Genomic DNA, 16,639 nt, shown 5'->3' with positions numbered 1-16,639 from the left:
GGCGTCCGTTTTCTCGGACGGAATATTTTTGCCGCTCACTCGCCTATATTCTAATTATATCCTGCGAGAAGGGCGAGTGGGGAGGACATACATGTAGAGCATTCGCCTTTCTAGTTCAAGAAATTGGCTATTGAACAGAGTTAACCAGACAGGGCCAATAGATGCGCAGCTCTCTACATTAATAAAATCGGTAATATAAGAGGGATAGGATGGGGGGCGGAGGGGGGAGGGGACTGGGGGAAACATTCTCTCGGGCGTAAGATCGTTCGAGATCGGATCACAGCCATCTTTTACCTAGGATGCTGTTCGAATCGAGATGAGATGGGTATGAAACATCTCCCTTGTTTGCATCTGGCCGTGGCTGTCTGGGCGGGTTTTGTCAAACCAACCTTCTTCACTGATGTATACACTCCCACGAAGGGCGCCACACTTCAGGATCAGCGGCCAGCACGTTTAAAAGGCTCAATCGATGTCGCACAAGGCCTGTCCCGTCGTCCTGCTCTGCGATGGAGTAAAACTTGAAGGTTGAGGGATTGAAGGCGGGTTTGTTCGAGGACGCCCGGACAGCGGATCACCTGATCGACATGCGGTCCAACCATTGAGGATGTAGAATATATATATATATATGCAAATACGGAGTTATGGAGCTAAACCCTTTGGATTATATGATGACTTGCTATGGTATGGCGCCCTAAGAGCTAGCTAAATACGAGGCCAGACTGGATATTCATGGGAGCACCAGCCTCAGGCCGTCATACTCTGTGCAATCTCTAATATATACAGACACCCCAGGAAAAAAAAAACAGGGCTGTACGTAATTAATTAAACATCTCCGCAAACAGCACGTGAGACCAGCCACACCCCCCTGAGAGGGAAAAAAACGGTGTGCTCATCTGCAAGATAAAAGAAGAGAGATCTAAGAGTATACTCGGTAAGCTTTAAAGGCTATTGACCGGGAATTTAATAAATCTTACTGACCGGTGTCAAGACCAGTATAGGTAAGATAAGTCATATATGTATATGTACATAGTATTATATACTGGATTATATGTGATGGAGTCGGTCGATGGCAAAGACAAAAAAAGAGCATGGTCAGTGCCCCCCTGTGATCGACTCGAGGGGACCAGCCGACGTTTCATGGCGCTTTGCCTCCACGTGAAAAGTGGGAAGATCGCCGCGCATTACGTATATATGTATGTATATAAGTAAGAGGTTGCTTTTTTATGTATCAGATGAAAAAAAAAAAAAAAGATGGCTATGGCATGGCATTGGCATGGCCCAAATCTCGCAAGGCAGCGTCAGTTTCTTTTCTCTACACACCTTCTGACTGCAGCATATACTCCGACGCATCGGGTCTTGGGTTCCTTGGTTGGCATTGCGCTTGGTCCAGCGGTTCGGCGCTTCGAGGCGCTGCTCCTCTTTTTTTTTGGGGACAGCCACCCCCCGATCTGGCAGGTCGAAGCAGGGGGCGGTACTTCCGGCACAGTATTACCATCGCCGGGCGCGGAAGTACCTCGGCGTGCGGCGCGGCCAGATCGGGTCTGACATCCAAGTGGGCTTGGTATCGGCTTGGCATGAAAGCTTGTATTACGGGGATCCACCGTTAGCTGGCCAATGAGTAGCGAGAAGCGGTTTCCTGATACCGTAATTGGTGGAGCAGTGCCGCATGTGTGAACAAGGACTTCTTGGCCAATCAAAGGTTGGTTAATTCTCCTTTTCCACCTTCGCCGACGCTTTGATCGGCGGGGAAAAGTCGGGATCACGCTGATCGCCCTTGTAAGAAAACTGTGTGTTTCATCTTTGTTGATCTCCCATCCATCATGAGATAGCTCACATGTACAGATGGGAAGTGTATATACATATAGCAAGTAGAGATAAGTATATGTATGCACACGTTGGCTGAAGCCACGAGAAAAGGTAGAAGCAGAAACAGGTCAACGGAAGCGCAAGGCACGGCTGCTTGAGCCAGGCTTACCTTCATTGCTTCTTCTGGTAAGCTATACCGCTTCCCCCCTATTTAGGCGCACTCCATGAGAGCACATGATGATGACAGCTCCTTGAACTCTTTACAGAGTAAAATAAAAGTACCAGGGACAATCCTCCGTGCTGGGGAGTAAGTAATACGATATTCCAAATATTAAATAAATACAATGCGTTGATGCTATTAATACCGACTCATCCAACTCCACGCCCATGTTCTCAACGGTGAAGGATGGGGACTAACTAAACAAGTGTCTTCCCTCTCTGTCTGTCCATCACGATGGGCTAGGTGGTGTTGGGTTAGGGTGAGGATCAGTGGGTATGGAGGGGAAGTTGGAGCGTATTTATATAGGTAATGTACGATGTAAGGAACCAGACCCAAAGAAGGCAGACTCGTCTCATCTCGCCCGATGTGGTCATCCTAGGTAACATTACCCTTCTTCTGTTTGGGTGTGAGAGCAACCCCCTGGTATGCCTCAGTACGGATTTCAAATACAGCCCAGACGAAACGAGAAGGAAAAAGCAAAGGAGTTATTTTCCTCGATACGGCTAGAAGGGACAAAGGTTTCTAAAAATGTCAGACTTTCTCTCTGCCAACACGATAAATACACAGGGGTAGCACATTTATCTCTGTATGTATGGACACACCCGTATATACAGAATACGCCCTTTTTTTCTCCCAGCCGAAAAAGGAAAGAGAAAAAACAAAACAACAACTGGCGGAGACCCATCCTGATTGCCGGGAAAAGTAAAATAGTCAAACTGCGAGAACTTGCGGTAATTCGTAACGTGACGATCAAGTTAGGGTGGACAGAAAAAAAAAAGAAAGATCGTTTGTGCCGCCGGGGAAGCCGGCGGTGCTTGCCCCGATCGACGTGATCCCTGGAGTGAAAAAGAAAGGGCCTGAGGCAGCCCCGGGAGAAGCGTATATTTCTTACATGATGCTTACTGGAAGAACTCGACCTTTCCATCCTTGACCCTGACCCGTTGTATCGAGTGTTATCCTTACATATGTAGACACCATTCTGTCAACAACTTGGCGGAGGGCCAACCCGGACGAACATCTGGTTGAAACGCGCGCACCTTGGTGGCTGTTGCATCGAACTGCTGCTACCCTCGACCGGGGGGGCTGGCCCATCGCACATCCACCTGTATACCACGTTAGCAGGGCCCAGTCCCATGTTCTCGCCAGATCTGCCTAGGAGGTTGATGTAACTTATTCTCCCAGGGCAATCTCATCCTTCGGAGTACGGAGTATGTGCTCCGGATGTTATGTCTTGTCTATCAAATCATGTACAAGATACAGCTGCTGGGAACGAGCAAGTCCATCTGTCCGTGTCATTTCCACGTGCTGGAACTGCTTTCCCTCTCCACACGGCAGGCCCGCTTGGCTGTACATGTACAATGTACATCCTCCGGACATATCAGTATCCATCAGCCAAGTGCGGTGGACTCCGTTTGCATATGTAAAACCAAGACCCTATTTCTCTGTTCTTGTCTATATATTTGACACGCCTTTGTCTGGTCGTTGCAGAATAGAGTTGTTTTTGATCCGCATCAAACGGGCGAAACACGGATGGAAGTACTGGAAATTGCTCTTCGGCGATGGCGTGATAGATATGTCATTAGCAGGGAGATGAACATTGTATGATGCTCATATATAGCTGTATAATTATTATATATTCTTTTGAATGAGGCTGTTGGCGGATCGTCGGACAATAGGTGTTCACGCCTCAGCAGCGCATCCACCATCCTCTTTTTTGCCCTGGATTCCCCTTCCTTCAGGGTCCACTGGAGTTCCCAGCGAACGTCCTTAACTGTATCTCTTGTCCTCTCTAACTCTCTTAGGCAGGTTCTGCTATGTATCACCGTCCTAGCCGTCCTCAAGCTGGCTTGGTCGAGGGTCTGTGCTGGGTAGGCTGGCAAAAGAGAGAGAACAGAGAAAGAGAGGAAAAGAGAGAATAAGACGGATGGACGGAGATTCAACTTTTAAAGAGGTCTGGCTCTTCTTGTTCTCTCCACCTTGTCCTGCTGTTCCCCTTGGGTCGAGAAGAGGGAAATTGATTCTTGTCTCCTTGACCTTCCATGAGAAGACAAGCTCGAATGAGGGGGGAAGCTATAGAAGCTGATAGTTTTGACTGATCATCTGGCTCGTCGTATATAGATTTCTCGTTAAGCGACCTTCCTCTATTAATAACCCACTGCTATAGCCTCATCCTTCGCATGGCCTTTTGACTAGCTCCCTCGCTTCCACCTTTTGCCTCTCCTTTTGCCATGTTCGGCTCCATGTTTGAACATGGCAAAATGAGAAGGTTTCCTTTTTATCTCTTCCTCTTTCTTGTCTCTTCTTCTTTTCGAAGTTGAGTTTGCAGAAGGTACCGCCAGTCAGGTAAAGCTCGCGGACGGGGAGGGAGGAAAGGCCAGAAAGTCTCTTTTTTGCTTTTCTTCTTCTTTATAACTAAAATATCTCTTTTTAGGGTGTTTTTCCACGTGGAAAAGGGCGTGGGCAGGCCAATCATCCGCTTGCTGTGACAATTTCTCGTATTTTATAGTCTCCGTTTGTCTTGTTATATTATTCTTTTTGCTTTTTTTTATATATATGTTTTGCAAATACGAGTGGCGTATCATATACATGTACTGTTACTTTGTGTACGGACCATGTTTAGTATTTTTCTTTTTTTTTAAGATGAGAGAGCACAAGCAGCAGACGAAGAAGCAGAAGAAGCAAAAGAAGAGTCCATCCATTGCTGAAAGAGAGCACTGTTAACGCCGGGCCCAGCAGATCGACGGGAGGGCGACGTAAGTGACCCAACGCTTGACTTCTACGAAGGTACATAAGGAGCCTGGGCATATATGTTGTCTGCGTATCAAAGCGTTGCATGGCCGATTCTGGTTGATGCTGGTCACGGAGCTGCCGTGGTCACATCCAGGAACGTCGCAATTGTATGTAATATAGATTGGCCAGATAGAGAGTTGCCTACTTACGATGTATACGTACAAGTATCGTAGGCATCACACGTGGATTTATTGCCCTAGTCGGTATGCCTCCCTTGTCTCTGGGAAGAGGAAAGGAAGAAGAAAAAACACACGTCTACATGCATCACATCTCTGCATTAGCTCTTGTGTGTGATTTGATTCTGTCGACTTTTTCATTTCATCCCCTGCCTTTCACGTGGATTTTTCCCCCATGGGCCGCATGTCGAGATGTTTAGTACAGAGTATGTCCAAGCCCTTCTTCCCATTCAAACGATGCTGTCTCATAGGCTGCCAGCTGCATGCATATTAAACAAACTTGCTGGTCCTCATGGATATCATTCCTTCCAAGGATAAGTCATCAATATACCTTGTGCCAAGGGGATGTGCCGGCTGATTTACCCAACTCCAAAGCCCTAGCCCTCCTCCCTTTTAACTACTAAGTACATCGCTATTATATTATTGTAATAATAAAACATACCGAGGTTTGTCTTCACTATATACAAGCCTTTCTGGAGGATCGATACCTGGTTGATCAGGCTTGGATGTTTGTCCCTCGCTTCTTTTACAAGTACATATATACATATAACCTGCGTCAGTCCAGACATATACACATATACATTTACGGATAGACTGACACCCCCATGCAGTTGCATGCCATTCACCATCCTGGCGCAGTTTATGTAAGGACATACTATGCAGTTACACCACGCCACACCATGCCATGCCATGCCCCGTACATACTCACATCCTCTCCGTATCCGAAGAGCATGCTCTCGTGCGGCCCCTTCTCCTCCCCCCCTTTTTTTTGGTTTTCAAATACCGAAGAAGTCAATTTTCAAGGCTATTAACTGTAGAGAGACAGGCTCGAACTCCTAACTCTGGCCCCTCATGTTGCCTTTTTCGGGATTGCGGGAGGGGAGAGTTGGTGCTCCCGATAGTTTTGCAGTTTCCAACCTTGATACGTACATACCTAGATCTTGGTCCCATTCGGAGTTGCATGAAGTCCGGATGGAGCAACCTGCTGGAGACGTTGATGGATTCCACAAGACTCCAGTTTTTCCTGTTGTATATATGCGTGCCAGGGTAGATCCTGTGTTTCGATCTTTGTTCCCTTGAACCTGTTTGTGAGGATACTTCTAAGAGGATCGATATAACACCGTACTCCGTATATCCGTCTGGTCTCTCGTCTTTCTCTTCACTTTTGTCCGGCGCAGAAGTCCCCCATACGAAAAATATACGAGGGTTCAGTTTCGACCAGGTACGCTGAATTTTCGGTGTTGAGATGTGACGAACTCCTGGTAGGCTGATATGCACATACATACATACATAGTAGTATGTACGTATATATCGCTTCTTCTCTTCAGCCTCCTGTCACAATTAGCCATTTCAATTTAAATACGAATAGGAATCTCAAAATAACACATGAACAGGACTACCTCGGCCAATAAGGTAATCCGGCATGATTTCCTTTTCAGCCTAACAGCTCGTTCATCCTCTCATTATCCTAGTCTTTACTAGAGCTGTTTTATTTTATGGTTTTCCCTGGGGTAATCACCATGGAAGATGCCTGTTATAGGATCGCCCCCGGGGGCAGCCTCCCAATACTGCTTCTCTTCCCATTGGTTTTCACACCAAACTCGAGATCTATACTTAGCTGATATCATTGCTGGAAATGGCCATTGGTGAGATAGGGCCGGTGCTGAAGAGCCGTCATTCCGCAAAACCTTCCTCAGAGCTATATTTATATATAACTCTTATATAATAACCATCCAGTAGCCTTCTGGAGGGCTGCTGTTTTGAATCTGACCACGGCATAGAAAAAAAAAAGTGATTGAATCCCGGCATTACCCTCTCTCATTACTCGGACTTTCCTTTCCCTTCATCATTGAATGGTCTCCTGGAGAGAAAGACATTCTCCTCACATGCCGTGTACGGATGCACTCCGTCCCCGGCCCTGTTTCTCATGTTTCCCCCTTTCTCAATTCCTCTTCCGTCTCCGTTCGGTGCTTCATCGACGGTCCTTCTTAATTTCCTTCTCGCTCTACTCCGAATCTCCAACACCTGGAGTAGGCGAATATACACGGGCCGGCCCAACTAGTTCCCACCTGTAACCATAATATCGGTGAAGATCAAGGTATATTCTCGGCACCCACTTCCAGCGTATATATGTACATCAGTAAGAATGCCGTCAGTCTTCAGTCAGCACGGAGCCACCGATGATAGACCATCGGTATCCCCATCTCCCTTTGGAATGTCGTCAATGCCCGGTTTTGCTTCTTTTGGGAGAATTATGTGTGTTTAGCATTTCTACTTTTTTTTTTTTCAACACATGGACCTCCATCAGTAGCATGAGCCAGCCAACCCTTCTTCTTTTCCATGTAACTAGTCATTATCCAATAGATTGCTAGAACTAGATAACTCTTCATGCTTCGGATGCAGATCGATATCACTTTTGCATGCAGACACATGAGGCTGCTTCCGACATTGCATAAGATTTCACAGCTTGTTGGTGTCCTGATTTGCTGGGTTTGCTGCTCACCTCCTTCCCGTCGCTTGGCTTGTCCCCATGTGGATGATATCGATACTGATACTGTGACTTGTCTGACGTCAAACCCTTGCCATGAGGACAGCCATCCTCGAAACACCAACGTGGTGCATTCGGACTTGCCTTTGTTTTTCGGTCTCTCACTTTGTTTTCTTCAGATACATTGTCTGTATTGCGGGGCTTTGGTAAGGGCGTTTCATTTATTTCCCCTTCAGTCAATATCTCGTCGTCGATCCATCAGCCCAGCGTGGACCGAGCAGGGAAGGGATCCTTTCTTATTTCTTCCTCTGGAACCGATTTTCCTACCTTTATTAATTCTTAAAATAGCCCTTGCCCCGATCACGATAACTGTGGATTCTCCCAGATCCAACATCCCAAGCCCCGGCTGATTCTGTTACGCCAATGTTTATTTCTTCTGTAACACCTGACGTTCGTATACTCCGTATAATTTTTTTTTCTCCTTCATCGCTTTCCAGAGGAGGCTATTGAACCATTTCCACCCTCAATGATATCTTCTTTTTCCTTAGCGATTGGGTAGGTATATTGCTTTAGAACTAAGTCTGGAGTAGGCACGGAGAAAAAGGATGATTTGTTTCCGCGATCGCATAAATACCACCAGTCCTGTTGCTGATTCTTATTTCATCCATATTCGAGGGTGTTGTATGGGATGGAGATTGCTTCCGACATCAATGGCGTTTTTGTCGTCAATTGGCTAAGTCGCCGGCCACCTACTGTATAGACTTAAGCTCCCTTCCCGGGGTGCTAATAACCATGTCCTTATTTCGCGATGACGCGATCATGAAATCTCCCTGACAGAATGATGATCTTCACATGCAGTCATCTTCAGCCATGCACTCAAATCCCATTTAATCTCACCCCATGCTCATCCCATATATTCCTGCCCGTCCCCCAGCTTACTTGCAGGCGTCACCCCTCATTCTCACCCAACGCCAAGTGCATCTCAGGCTGCCATCATCCCTACTCCGCATGAGAAATGCCATCACCCCCGTTTTCAGCACGTGGGCAGGGGACCATGATGCGCTGCCACAAGGCTTATATTGGTCCTCTCAAACAAGGGACTTGGTCTCATTAAACCGTTGCTGGAGCCCGGTTTCTTCAACTAAGGCAAGCATGGGAGTTCTTGGGGGCCTACTGTGTAAGCTAGCCAGGAGGTATATGCATCGTGTGATGATCCAAAGCCCTGCGTTGCCCAAGGCTGAATAGGTAACGCCTTTACAGGGCGCATAATGTGTAATTCTTTGCGGTCTTTTGATCGGTTGAAGTTATCTTTACCTCTTTTCGGATTGTCACGTGGACAACTCTTGGACTTTCTACTTTATAGATAGGTGAAATGTACAACTATGGTCGCAAGCCGAAAATTAATCGACCTTTTATAGTAATCAGGAAACCAGAGATTCATCTCGTATAATAAGATTGAGACTGTATTAGAGCTGTTGGTATTTTGGAGATAAAAGTAGATCTAGGAGAAAGGGCGAATAATAACCAACTTGAGGTATAACGAAACTTATTACTTTTCTATTTTCTGGACCTGTATAGATTACATAGTATGCGTTAAGTCGGCGGAGGCCTTTATAGAAATGTATATATCAAAGTAACTCACCGCTTTTGAACTAATACTTAACATATCTAATCCTCAGCATCTCCTGCTATATCAATAAAGGTGCTTTTATATATTATACCCTTCGAAAGTCATTTAACGCCCACCTCATCAGTCAGAGCTTATTGGTGCTCTATCAACACACCTTTTCTGAAATGATGCTGGGAGAATGTTCTTCCCACAACATCTAAGGAACATGAGCATCAAGGAATAAACATACATATAGTCTTGTCTATCTAGAGTCATTTTTCGAGAATGTTAGATACCCTGTACCTAATGGCGCTTGCCTTAACTCGACGGACTAATTGCTAGTACTTTACTAACTATATAGAACTTCCTAGGCTATTGCAATCGACAACCCACTTCTTTGGACAAATACATACCTACGACAAAAGCCTGCAACTCTATCCGTTTCTGAAGCTTGCCTGTCAGATGCCCCGCCTCGGGTCGTGCCTTATATAGGAGGGACAAATTTCAAATAAGAGCCCACGCGTGTGATTGAATGGTTTAATATACGGAACCTACGTATGCAGGGCATTCCGGTCGTACGTTAGTTGAAAGAGTCCTATCTATCTGACGATGGGGTATCTAATCAAACTCGAGATCTGACTAAATAAACACTAACGACTGGTAGATACTCCTGGATGGTAGAAATGTTCACGTCTGCAGGTTTGTAGTTAGCCGCTTTTGATAGCGGTTTAACTGGCAACATATTGCCTTCTTGGAGTATAGGAAACAGGTAGAGCGTAATAAACGCCGGATTCGAATTCATCTGACTAAAATAGAAATCACAGTACAACATCAGCTGCACCTGGGGGTATTGCTCAATTTTCCCTTGCGTCAGCGGCTACCGCAGCTCTTGCGTCAGCCTGGCGCAGCAGAAAGAATCTATACTCCTGTTGTGCACCGTCCTTTTCCAACTGTTTCTGAATGATACTCAATGAGGAATTATCACTCACAGCATAGATTCTCGACATCATTCTTGCCTCAGCTTGTTTTCGTGCGGCTGTTTGTTGAAGTGCGGGGAATTTATTTTCTTCCGTAATCAACCGTGTTTCCTCAGCTGCCCGTCGATTGTTCTCATCATGCATTTCGCGGGAGGTTTTTATGGTTCCATCATTGAAGAGGTGTGCTACAATAGGACCTTCGGGAGCGCCATTGAACTGAAGCGTGATCGAGTTACGGACTTCTTGGCGATCAGTGTGGGGTGGATGTGGGCGTGTGCCTCTGTAGCAATTTAGTTATGAATCGAATGGATGGGGTAAACTCTTGTATCTGCCTTACCGGATCAGTTTAATCTCATGGAAGGGGAATTTGACCTACAGGGGTATCAGTCATGAACTAAGATACGGGAACACTACCCACTAACATAGGGGTTCATTCCAGCAGCGGTTTGGTAGATGAGGTTTCTAAATTGGAGAGGAACCCCAATCAACAACTCTGCTGTGGCAGCTGGGATCCTGCTCGTAATCATATCGGGGGGTTTTTTTCTAAGGAAGAACCAGAAAGTTGAATAATATTGAGGAAGAAGGTTACTGGCATTCTGAAAGGCATAACCCCTTCTAATAGCTAGTTCTGATGGCTCATAGGCGCCAATGCTGTGAACGCTACTCTATGCACTATGCAATAGAGTCGTACGCTGCTCTCAAAATGCATCCTGCACCAATGAATAAGTGTTAACTTGTGCTTTGAGGCAGTCTTGTTTCAGGAGAGACGAAAGGCGTCATTTTCATTGGTTTCAACAGGAAGCGCAGCCTCAACCACTACAAGGATATATATATTCTCATTCTGAACCAGTCGGTTCAGGTCCCAAGGTATGTTGGTCGCGAAGGGCTGAACCCTCTTTAGATCCCGGCGATCAAGCGACATGGTATCTCATCATTTAACAACCAGGCAATTCAGCTCTTCTGTTGGTTAACATCGTTGCTTATATGAAAAGCGCTCTCGAGGCTTCCGAAAAAGGTGAATAGGAAGTTTCTACTCCACGGGCTTGGCGGCGGCTACGCCCTAAACATAAAATGGCTTGACACAGAACACAACACAGAGCGCGAAGGAGGAGACATTATGTTTAGGGGAGATCTCTATACATCATTTACGAAATGCGTGCCCTCACCGAATCATTACGGCGATTTACACGGCTACGTCTCCAGCAAGGTTCTCGAACATTTTGTCGACCAAACCACGTAATGGCCGTTAGAGAAGCAATTGAAGAACAGAGCTTGCCACGTTACCACGAAAGACATTACTACCCCGTCAAAATTGGGGAGGTGTTCAATGGCCAGTACCGAATTATTGCAAAGCTTGGATATGGCGCATATTCTACTGTCTGGCTAGCCTGGGATCAGAGGTTTGCAAGTTCTCTCTATTTCTAAGGATACTAGTATTCACCCACTTTATAGGGCAAAGCAGTACACTTCACTCAAAGTGTGTATCAGCCAAGATGACGAATCTTCCCCGATTCTCAATGAGATCTATATGCTGCAGCGTTTGAAGAGATTCGCTGACACGGACCAACGCGACCTCCCCGGAGTGGGCTTTACGCGTCTTGCTGATGATATCTTTGAAATCGACGGGACTTCCACTTACGGTCGACACTACTGCATTGCCTCAAAACCCCAAGGCCAGAGTATTCGCACATTACAGGAGACATTTCCAAATGCCATCCTACCCAAGCTCCTTGTAAAATCCATCATACACCGCTTGTGGTTTTCTGTCAACTGGTTTCATTCAACCTGCGGTGTTATACATACTGGTAGGTTCAAGCGATATCTTGGAGCCTCCTTTTTGTATCTGGCCGCTGATTATATACTTCCAATAGACATTTCACCCCAGAACGTTCTGATGCAACTTGAGGATGATAGCAGTCTCGAGGACATCGAGGATCAAGAGTCGCGGAAACCCAGTGTCCCTATAATCACTATTGAAGGAGTGGTTCCCTTGTATAGGTCTCGAAAAACCAAATTGGAGCTTTCAGGTCTCCCAGTCCTTGTTGATTTTGGGCAAATGAGACTTGCAGAAGGGCAAACAAACCAGGACTGGTGGATGTCCGATTTATACAGAGCTCCAGAGGTAATCTTGGGCCTACCTTGGGAATATCCCGTTGATGTGTGGTCCATTGGTGTCATGGTAAGTTCTAGTAGATATGAACTTTGCACATTTCATAATAGTATGCCTAACTCAAGTCCAAAACCATTAGACACTTGAGCTCATGGAAGGGAAAAATTTATTTGACCCCATTGATAGGGTTAACAATCAGTATGTTCTTCCACTGGCACTAGCTCAATATATTGGATACCTGGGCCCTCCACCGCTGGAAATGATTCGCAAAAGCCCACTTTTTTCTACATATTTTGATGAACAGGGTGAGTCTGCCTTTATATTATAAATTCCAGGAAAGTTGAGCTTACCCATGTCCCGATAGGCAACTGGGTGTCTGAGCCTCCTATCCCCAAAGCCTCTTTCGAGGACTTCGTCACCACAATCCCACCGGGAGAGGAGAAGGACCAGTTTCTCAGGTTCATACGTAAGATACTTGTTTGGGACCCGAAAGTGAGGGCCAACTCATATGAGCTTATCCAAGATGAATGGATGATGAGGCATCCCTCAGAAGAAGATATGGTACTTTTAAGGAACCAGATGAGTTAGAAGAATATGTAGTCAGCTAAATAAATAAGATGGAGGTTTATATAGCTAGGATTTATAAAAGAAAGGTTAGATACAGTCAAAATAGGCTAGACGAGAGAAGAAATCGGTGAATTGGTGATACCGAGATGACGAAGTAGCTAACTAAAGCAATGACTAAGCAGGCTAGCTAACACTACATTTGACGGGCTCTGTTCTCTAACTATATTGCATGATAAAACTATATATGGCACTGTGGCTCATTCCAAATCTCAGTATATGGAATAACTTGGTTGTATAGGGGATGTTGTCACCAAAAAATAACCCGGGTTGCTCAAATCATATTGTTGCAAACCATCATGGCTTGTGCCATTTGCGATATGGTGGTAAATCCGTAAAAAGAGGGACTTATAATGGGAGGCGTTTTTCTTGCCTACATAGTCCTTTGGTTATCTTATTTTATCCATTTACAGGACGGTTGAAGCGATGAAACGGCGATGGGGCTCATTCTACCTGCATTTTCTACATCTGAGGAAGGAAAGATGGCCTTTCATCTTTCATCTCGTCATGTACGTTTCTCATCATATTGATGCTAACACATTGTGTGACAATCTAATAGAGAGATCAGAAAGCTACCTATAAATTCCATTCTGGACGATTATCATTGAAAAACCTGGATCTGACACCTGGTCGATTCCAGTGAAATCCCTCCTTCAAGACGCTGCACCCACCATACCCCTTCCTTCGAGAAACCCCATTCTCTCTTTTTTTTTCGCAGGTTTTCGGGTATACCCTCTGTAACGGGGATGTTTTTATTATACATGCCGTGGAATTCTATTATCCTACTTACTTTGCTCCTTTTCTCCTCCCAACAGGCTGTTTCGCAGGTCGTTGGCAACAGTGGGCAGCAGAAGCAGTGGATGCAGCTCAGAAATGAAGACCTTTCTGACGATAGGCTGCCGTCTCTTTACACGGGAGATTTTGGAGATTGTATGGCCAACTCCATGGTCAAACTCACACAGTTTAACGCAGCGTACTATCAGGATAATCTGACTGTGGTCTTCCACCTGGACGGCCATACATCTCTCCTTAATGAGTCCCTGATGGGTACGATTGTTCTCCTCCTAATTGACAGCTAGAACTACATTGCTTTTAGATTCTAATCTCTTTAGTGTACATTGCTTTCTTCGCCTACGGGAAGCGGAGATTTGATTTGGTGTTTGATCCCTGCAATGCAAATATACACAGGTGAGCTTCCCTTACCTCTGAGATGGCTGTGTGCTTATCATGGTGGAATATATAGTCTCTGTCCTATGAATTCCTCCCGTCGGATTGTAGACGGTGGCTTTATTCCGGTTGCTCCTGCGGATGTCTCAAATATTTCACCGTTAGCTTTCCGAATACCTGATTTCGAGGGACGAGCCGTCATACGACTTTTTTCTAATTCCACACAATCACAGATAGCTTGTTATGTCTCAACAATGACTAATGGCATTACATTATCGCATCCACAGGTTGTGGGATCCATCCTAGCCTTGTTAATTTCAGCTACCTTCGTTTTATCCCTCGCAACCATCATCTATGGCGAGGATATAGCGAACATGCAAGCCCGCTATTCCCACTCCTCGTCATTACTTGTCACTTTTACCGTTCTTCATCATGTCTATTTTACCGGTGCCGTGTCTGCAAACTGGCCTCGCGTATTGGTGGCCTTCTGGTCCAACTTTGCACCCTTTGCGGGGATGATTTATTCCAGATCAATTCAAAGCTCAATAAATAGAATGGTTGGAGAGGATAAAGGAGATCTTCGTGTCCTCGGATCTAGGCCTGTTGGTACTGTGTCACCCAACTTGGGTGGTTACAATATCACAGATATATACGGCTCGTTCGCATCTGGCAGGCGTCCTGAAGTTCTTGATACCGGGAAATGGGCAGACGCAGTTGAACAGAACTATCGTATTTCCGCACCCTCAGTCTCTTCACAACCTGAAACATTCCAATGGCGTGGTCAGCTTGTTGAAAATGGGTTTCCAATACCGGGGAATTATTCTGGCTTTGCAGGGACTCTCGCGATGCAGAAAATACCAGCTGTGAATGCTTTTACTACGGGGCTTTTTTGGTTTATAGTGCTAGTTGCTATCCTCATCTCTGTTATTCCTGCGGTAAAATTAACGATTGAGTTACTTATCCGCTGCAATGCCATCAAGGGGAGGCAAGTGGAAAATCTAGCGTATCTCCGGATACACTGGCTAGAATACATCTCGGGAATGATACTACGATCCTTATTTATCGGGTTTGGAATGCTCATGTTCCTTGCTCTATTTCAGTTCGGTTTCGGAGGTGCACTCCCGTCCAAAGCGCTGGCAGCTATTACATTCCTCATACTCCTAATCGGGTCTGTCTCTATTACAGGATATGTTATATCGTATCGCAATTCCCATTTTACGGTTATTCCGGAGAGAAGTAACCTGGTTTTTGAAAGAAAAAACCTATTAAAAATTATCCCTTGGTTTGTCCTGGTAAGAAAGGGTGGAGTTGCATCGAAAGAAACACCAACTGCTTTGCCAATATATCCTTGGTGGAAAACTTGTATCCATGACCCGGGTTCGGGCGAGGCTAGGTTCTTTTTGAGATTCGGTTGGCTAGTCGCTCGCTTTAAGGATGATAGATGGCACTTTTGCGTAATATGGCTCATACATGAGTTTCTTCGTGCGTGCTTCTTGGGGGGAGCTATTGCAAACCCGATATCCCAAACCATTGGACTGTTAATCCTCGAGATTATATTCATGGTTTGCGCCATAGCCATGAGACCCTTTGAAGCTAAACGGCTAAGCGTTGTCTTATACGCGCTATCATTCAGCAATATATCATCAGTGTTATTGTCCATCCCTTTACTGACTCAACACAATCTCAATAGACTAGCCACCTTCGCTATTGGGATGGTCATAGTCTTCATCCAAAGCCTTCTTGTTGCTCTCCTGGTCCTATCGATGCTAACCGGCATCGTAACCAGTTATATATCCCTTACTAGGCGTCAAGGGATCCCAGTTAACCAACATCCTTCGCATCAGATACGAATGGGGTTCTTGGAGCATGTTGATAGAGGAGTCAACTCTCGCTCGGGTCCTCATCTTTGCGCTCCTAGTTCGATATCACCACCGTCCAGGGAGACAGGGTTTATAGTTCACTCTGTCCGGAGATGCCCGAAAATTATAGATGAGAGTCCAACGCCTTATTACCGGAATCCATCCACGCCAACGTCCTCACGGCATCCACTTCACCCTTTATCTGCACCTTCATTCCCTACTTTGGACCCGTTTATGCCTTCCACTACCACAGGTTCTGCTATCCCGAGTTCTCAAAATACACATTCCACCAATCCATTCAATACCACCGCTACACACTGCGTTTCTTCGGGTCTTCAAAGAATGGAGTCACTTGGACGTTGTGGTGCCTGCTTTAAACCACTTAATGGTGACCTCTACAAGATGGCCTCCTTAGAAACAGTGCTTTCTCGGTCGACAACTGGGCAGGAAATGAGTCAAGACGATAGTTTGTGTCTCACTGACACGTTTGAAACTGCAAGATCTGATTTTGACCCTCTCACGGAGTTTGTAACACCGGAAGACATAGATACGCAGGATACATCTTACTCCAAGTTCTAGATACCCAATTTTATCAAAGCTTTCATTATTATTAACTAGCTCCTTATAGTAAATATAAGGTAGCTGTCTTCTTTTTTGTTCTGACGTTTCTTCGCATGTTTGGGTGGCTTGGTTTGCTGATATATAAATTTGGTTGACGTCAATCGGCGGTTTATCGGCTGTTCTTCACCTTATGCAACGGAGTGTAGTATAGCAGGCTCTCCGGTAGAGTAATTTAAGTGTCTATATTTATCC

The 16,639-nt window shown here is 45.5% G+C and overlaps 6 protein-coding genes across 6 annotated transcripts; 2 read left to right on the top strand and 4 right to left on the bottom strand.

Moving 5' to 3' along the window:
- Positions 1-2,925: 2,925 nt before the first annotated feature.
- On the bottom strand, positions 2,926-3,415 carry MCYG_03047 (uncharacterized protein; the record flags this gene model as incomplete). Its single annotated transcript, XM_002847495.1, has 3 exons — positions 2,926-2,959; positions 3,000-3,178; positions 3,278-3,415. 3 exons carry the CDS (start codon positions 3,413-3,415, stop codon positions 2,926-2,928), a joined length of 351 nt encoding a protein of 116 aa, XP_002847541.1.
- A 3,987-nt stretch (positions 3,416-7,402) lies between these two features.
- MCYG_03046 (uncharacterized protein) lies at positions 7,403-7,874 on the bottom strand (the record flags this gene model as incomplete). The annotated part of the gene is made up of 2 exons (XM_002847494.1): positions 7,403-7,710; positions 7,808-7,874. The coding sequence occupies 2 exons, from the start codon at positions 7,872-7,874 to the stop codon at positions 7,403-7,405; spliced, it is 375 nt and encodes a 124-aa protein (XP_002847540.1).
- Positions 7,875-9,132: 1,258 nt separating this feature from the next.
- MCYG_03045 (uncharacterized protein) lies at positions 9,133-9,891 on the bottom strand (the record flags this gene model as incomplete). Its single annotated transcript, XM_002847493.1, has 5 exons — positions 9,133-9,168; positions 9,265-9,306; positions 9,386-9,420; positions 9,503-9,572; positions 9,745-9,891. The coding sequence occupies 5 exons, from the start codon at positions 9,889-9,891 to the stop codon at positions 9,133-9,135; spliced, it is 330 nt and encodes a 109-aa protein (XP_002847539.1).
- A 52-nt stretch (positions 9,892-9,943) lies between these two features.
- On the bottom strand, positions 9,944-10,593 carry MCYG_03044 (uncharacterized protein; the record flags this gene model as incomplete). The annotated part of the gene is made up of 3 exons (XM_002847492.1): positions 9,944-10,346; positions 10,404-10,438; positions 10,489-10,593. The coding sequence occupies 3 exons, from the start codon at positions 10,591-10,593 to the stop codon at positions 9,944-9,946; spliced, it is 543 nt and encodes a 180-aa protein (XP_002847538.1).
- A 712-nt stretch (positions 10,594-11,305) lies between these two features.
- MCYG_03043 (protein kinase domain-containing protein) lies at positions 11,306-12,764 on the top strand (the record flags this gene model as incomplete). The annotated part of the gene is made up of 5 exons (XM_002847491.1): positions 11,306-11,466; positions 11,519-11,871; positions 11,938-12,245; positions 12,316-12,374; positions 12,512-12,764. 5 exons carry the CDS (start codon positions 11,306-11,308, stop codon positions 12,762-12,764), a joined length of 1,134 nt encoding a protein of 377 aa, XP_002847537.1.
- Positions 12,765-13,282: 518 nt separating this feature from the next.
- On the top strand, positions 13,283-16,405 carry MCYG_03042 (conserved hypothetical protein; the record flags this gene model as incomplete). The annotated part of the gene is made up of 4 exons (XM_002847490.1): positions 13,283-13,309; positions 13,616-13,847; positions 13,913-13,988; positions 14,044-16,405. The coding sequence occupies 4 exons, from the start codon at positions 13,283-13,285 to the stop codon at positions 16,403-16,405; spliced, it is 2,697 nt and encodes an 898-aa protein (XP_002847536.1).
- Between the last annotated feature and the right edge of the window lie 234 nt (positions 16,406-16,639).

Source organism: Microsporum canis, genomic scaffold (genome assembly GCF_000151145.1).
Source record: "Microsporum canis CBS 113480 supercont1.3 genomic scaffold, whole genome shotgun sequence".
Taxonomy (NCBI): domain Eukaryota; kingdom Fungi; phylum Ascomycota; class Eurotiomycetes; order Onygenales; family Arthrodermataceae; genus Microsporum; species Microsporum canis.
This window is presented reverse-complemented; position numbering and strand designations above follow the sequence as displayed.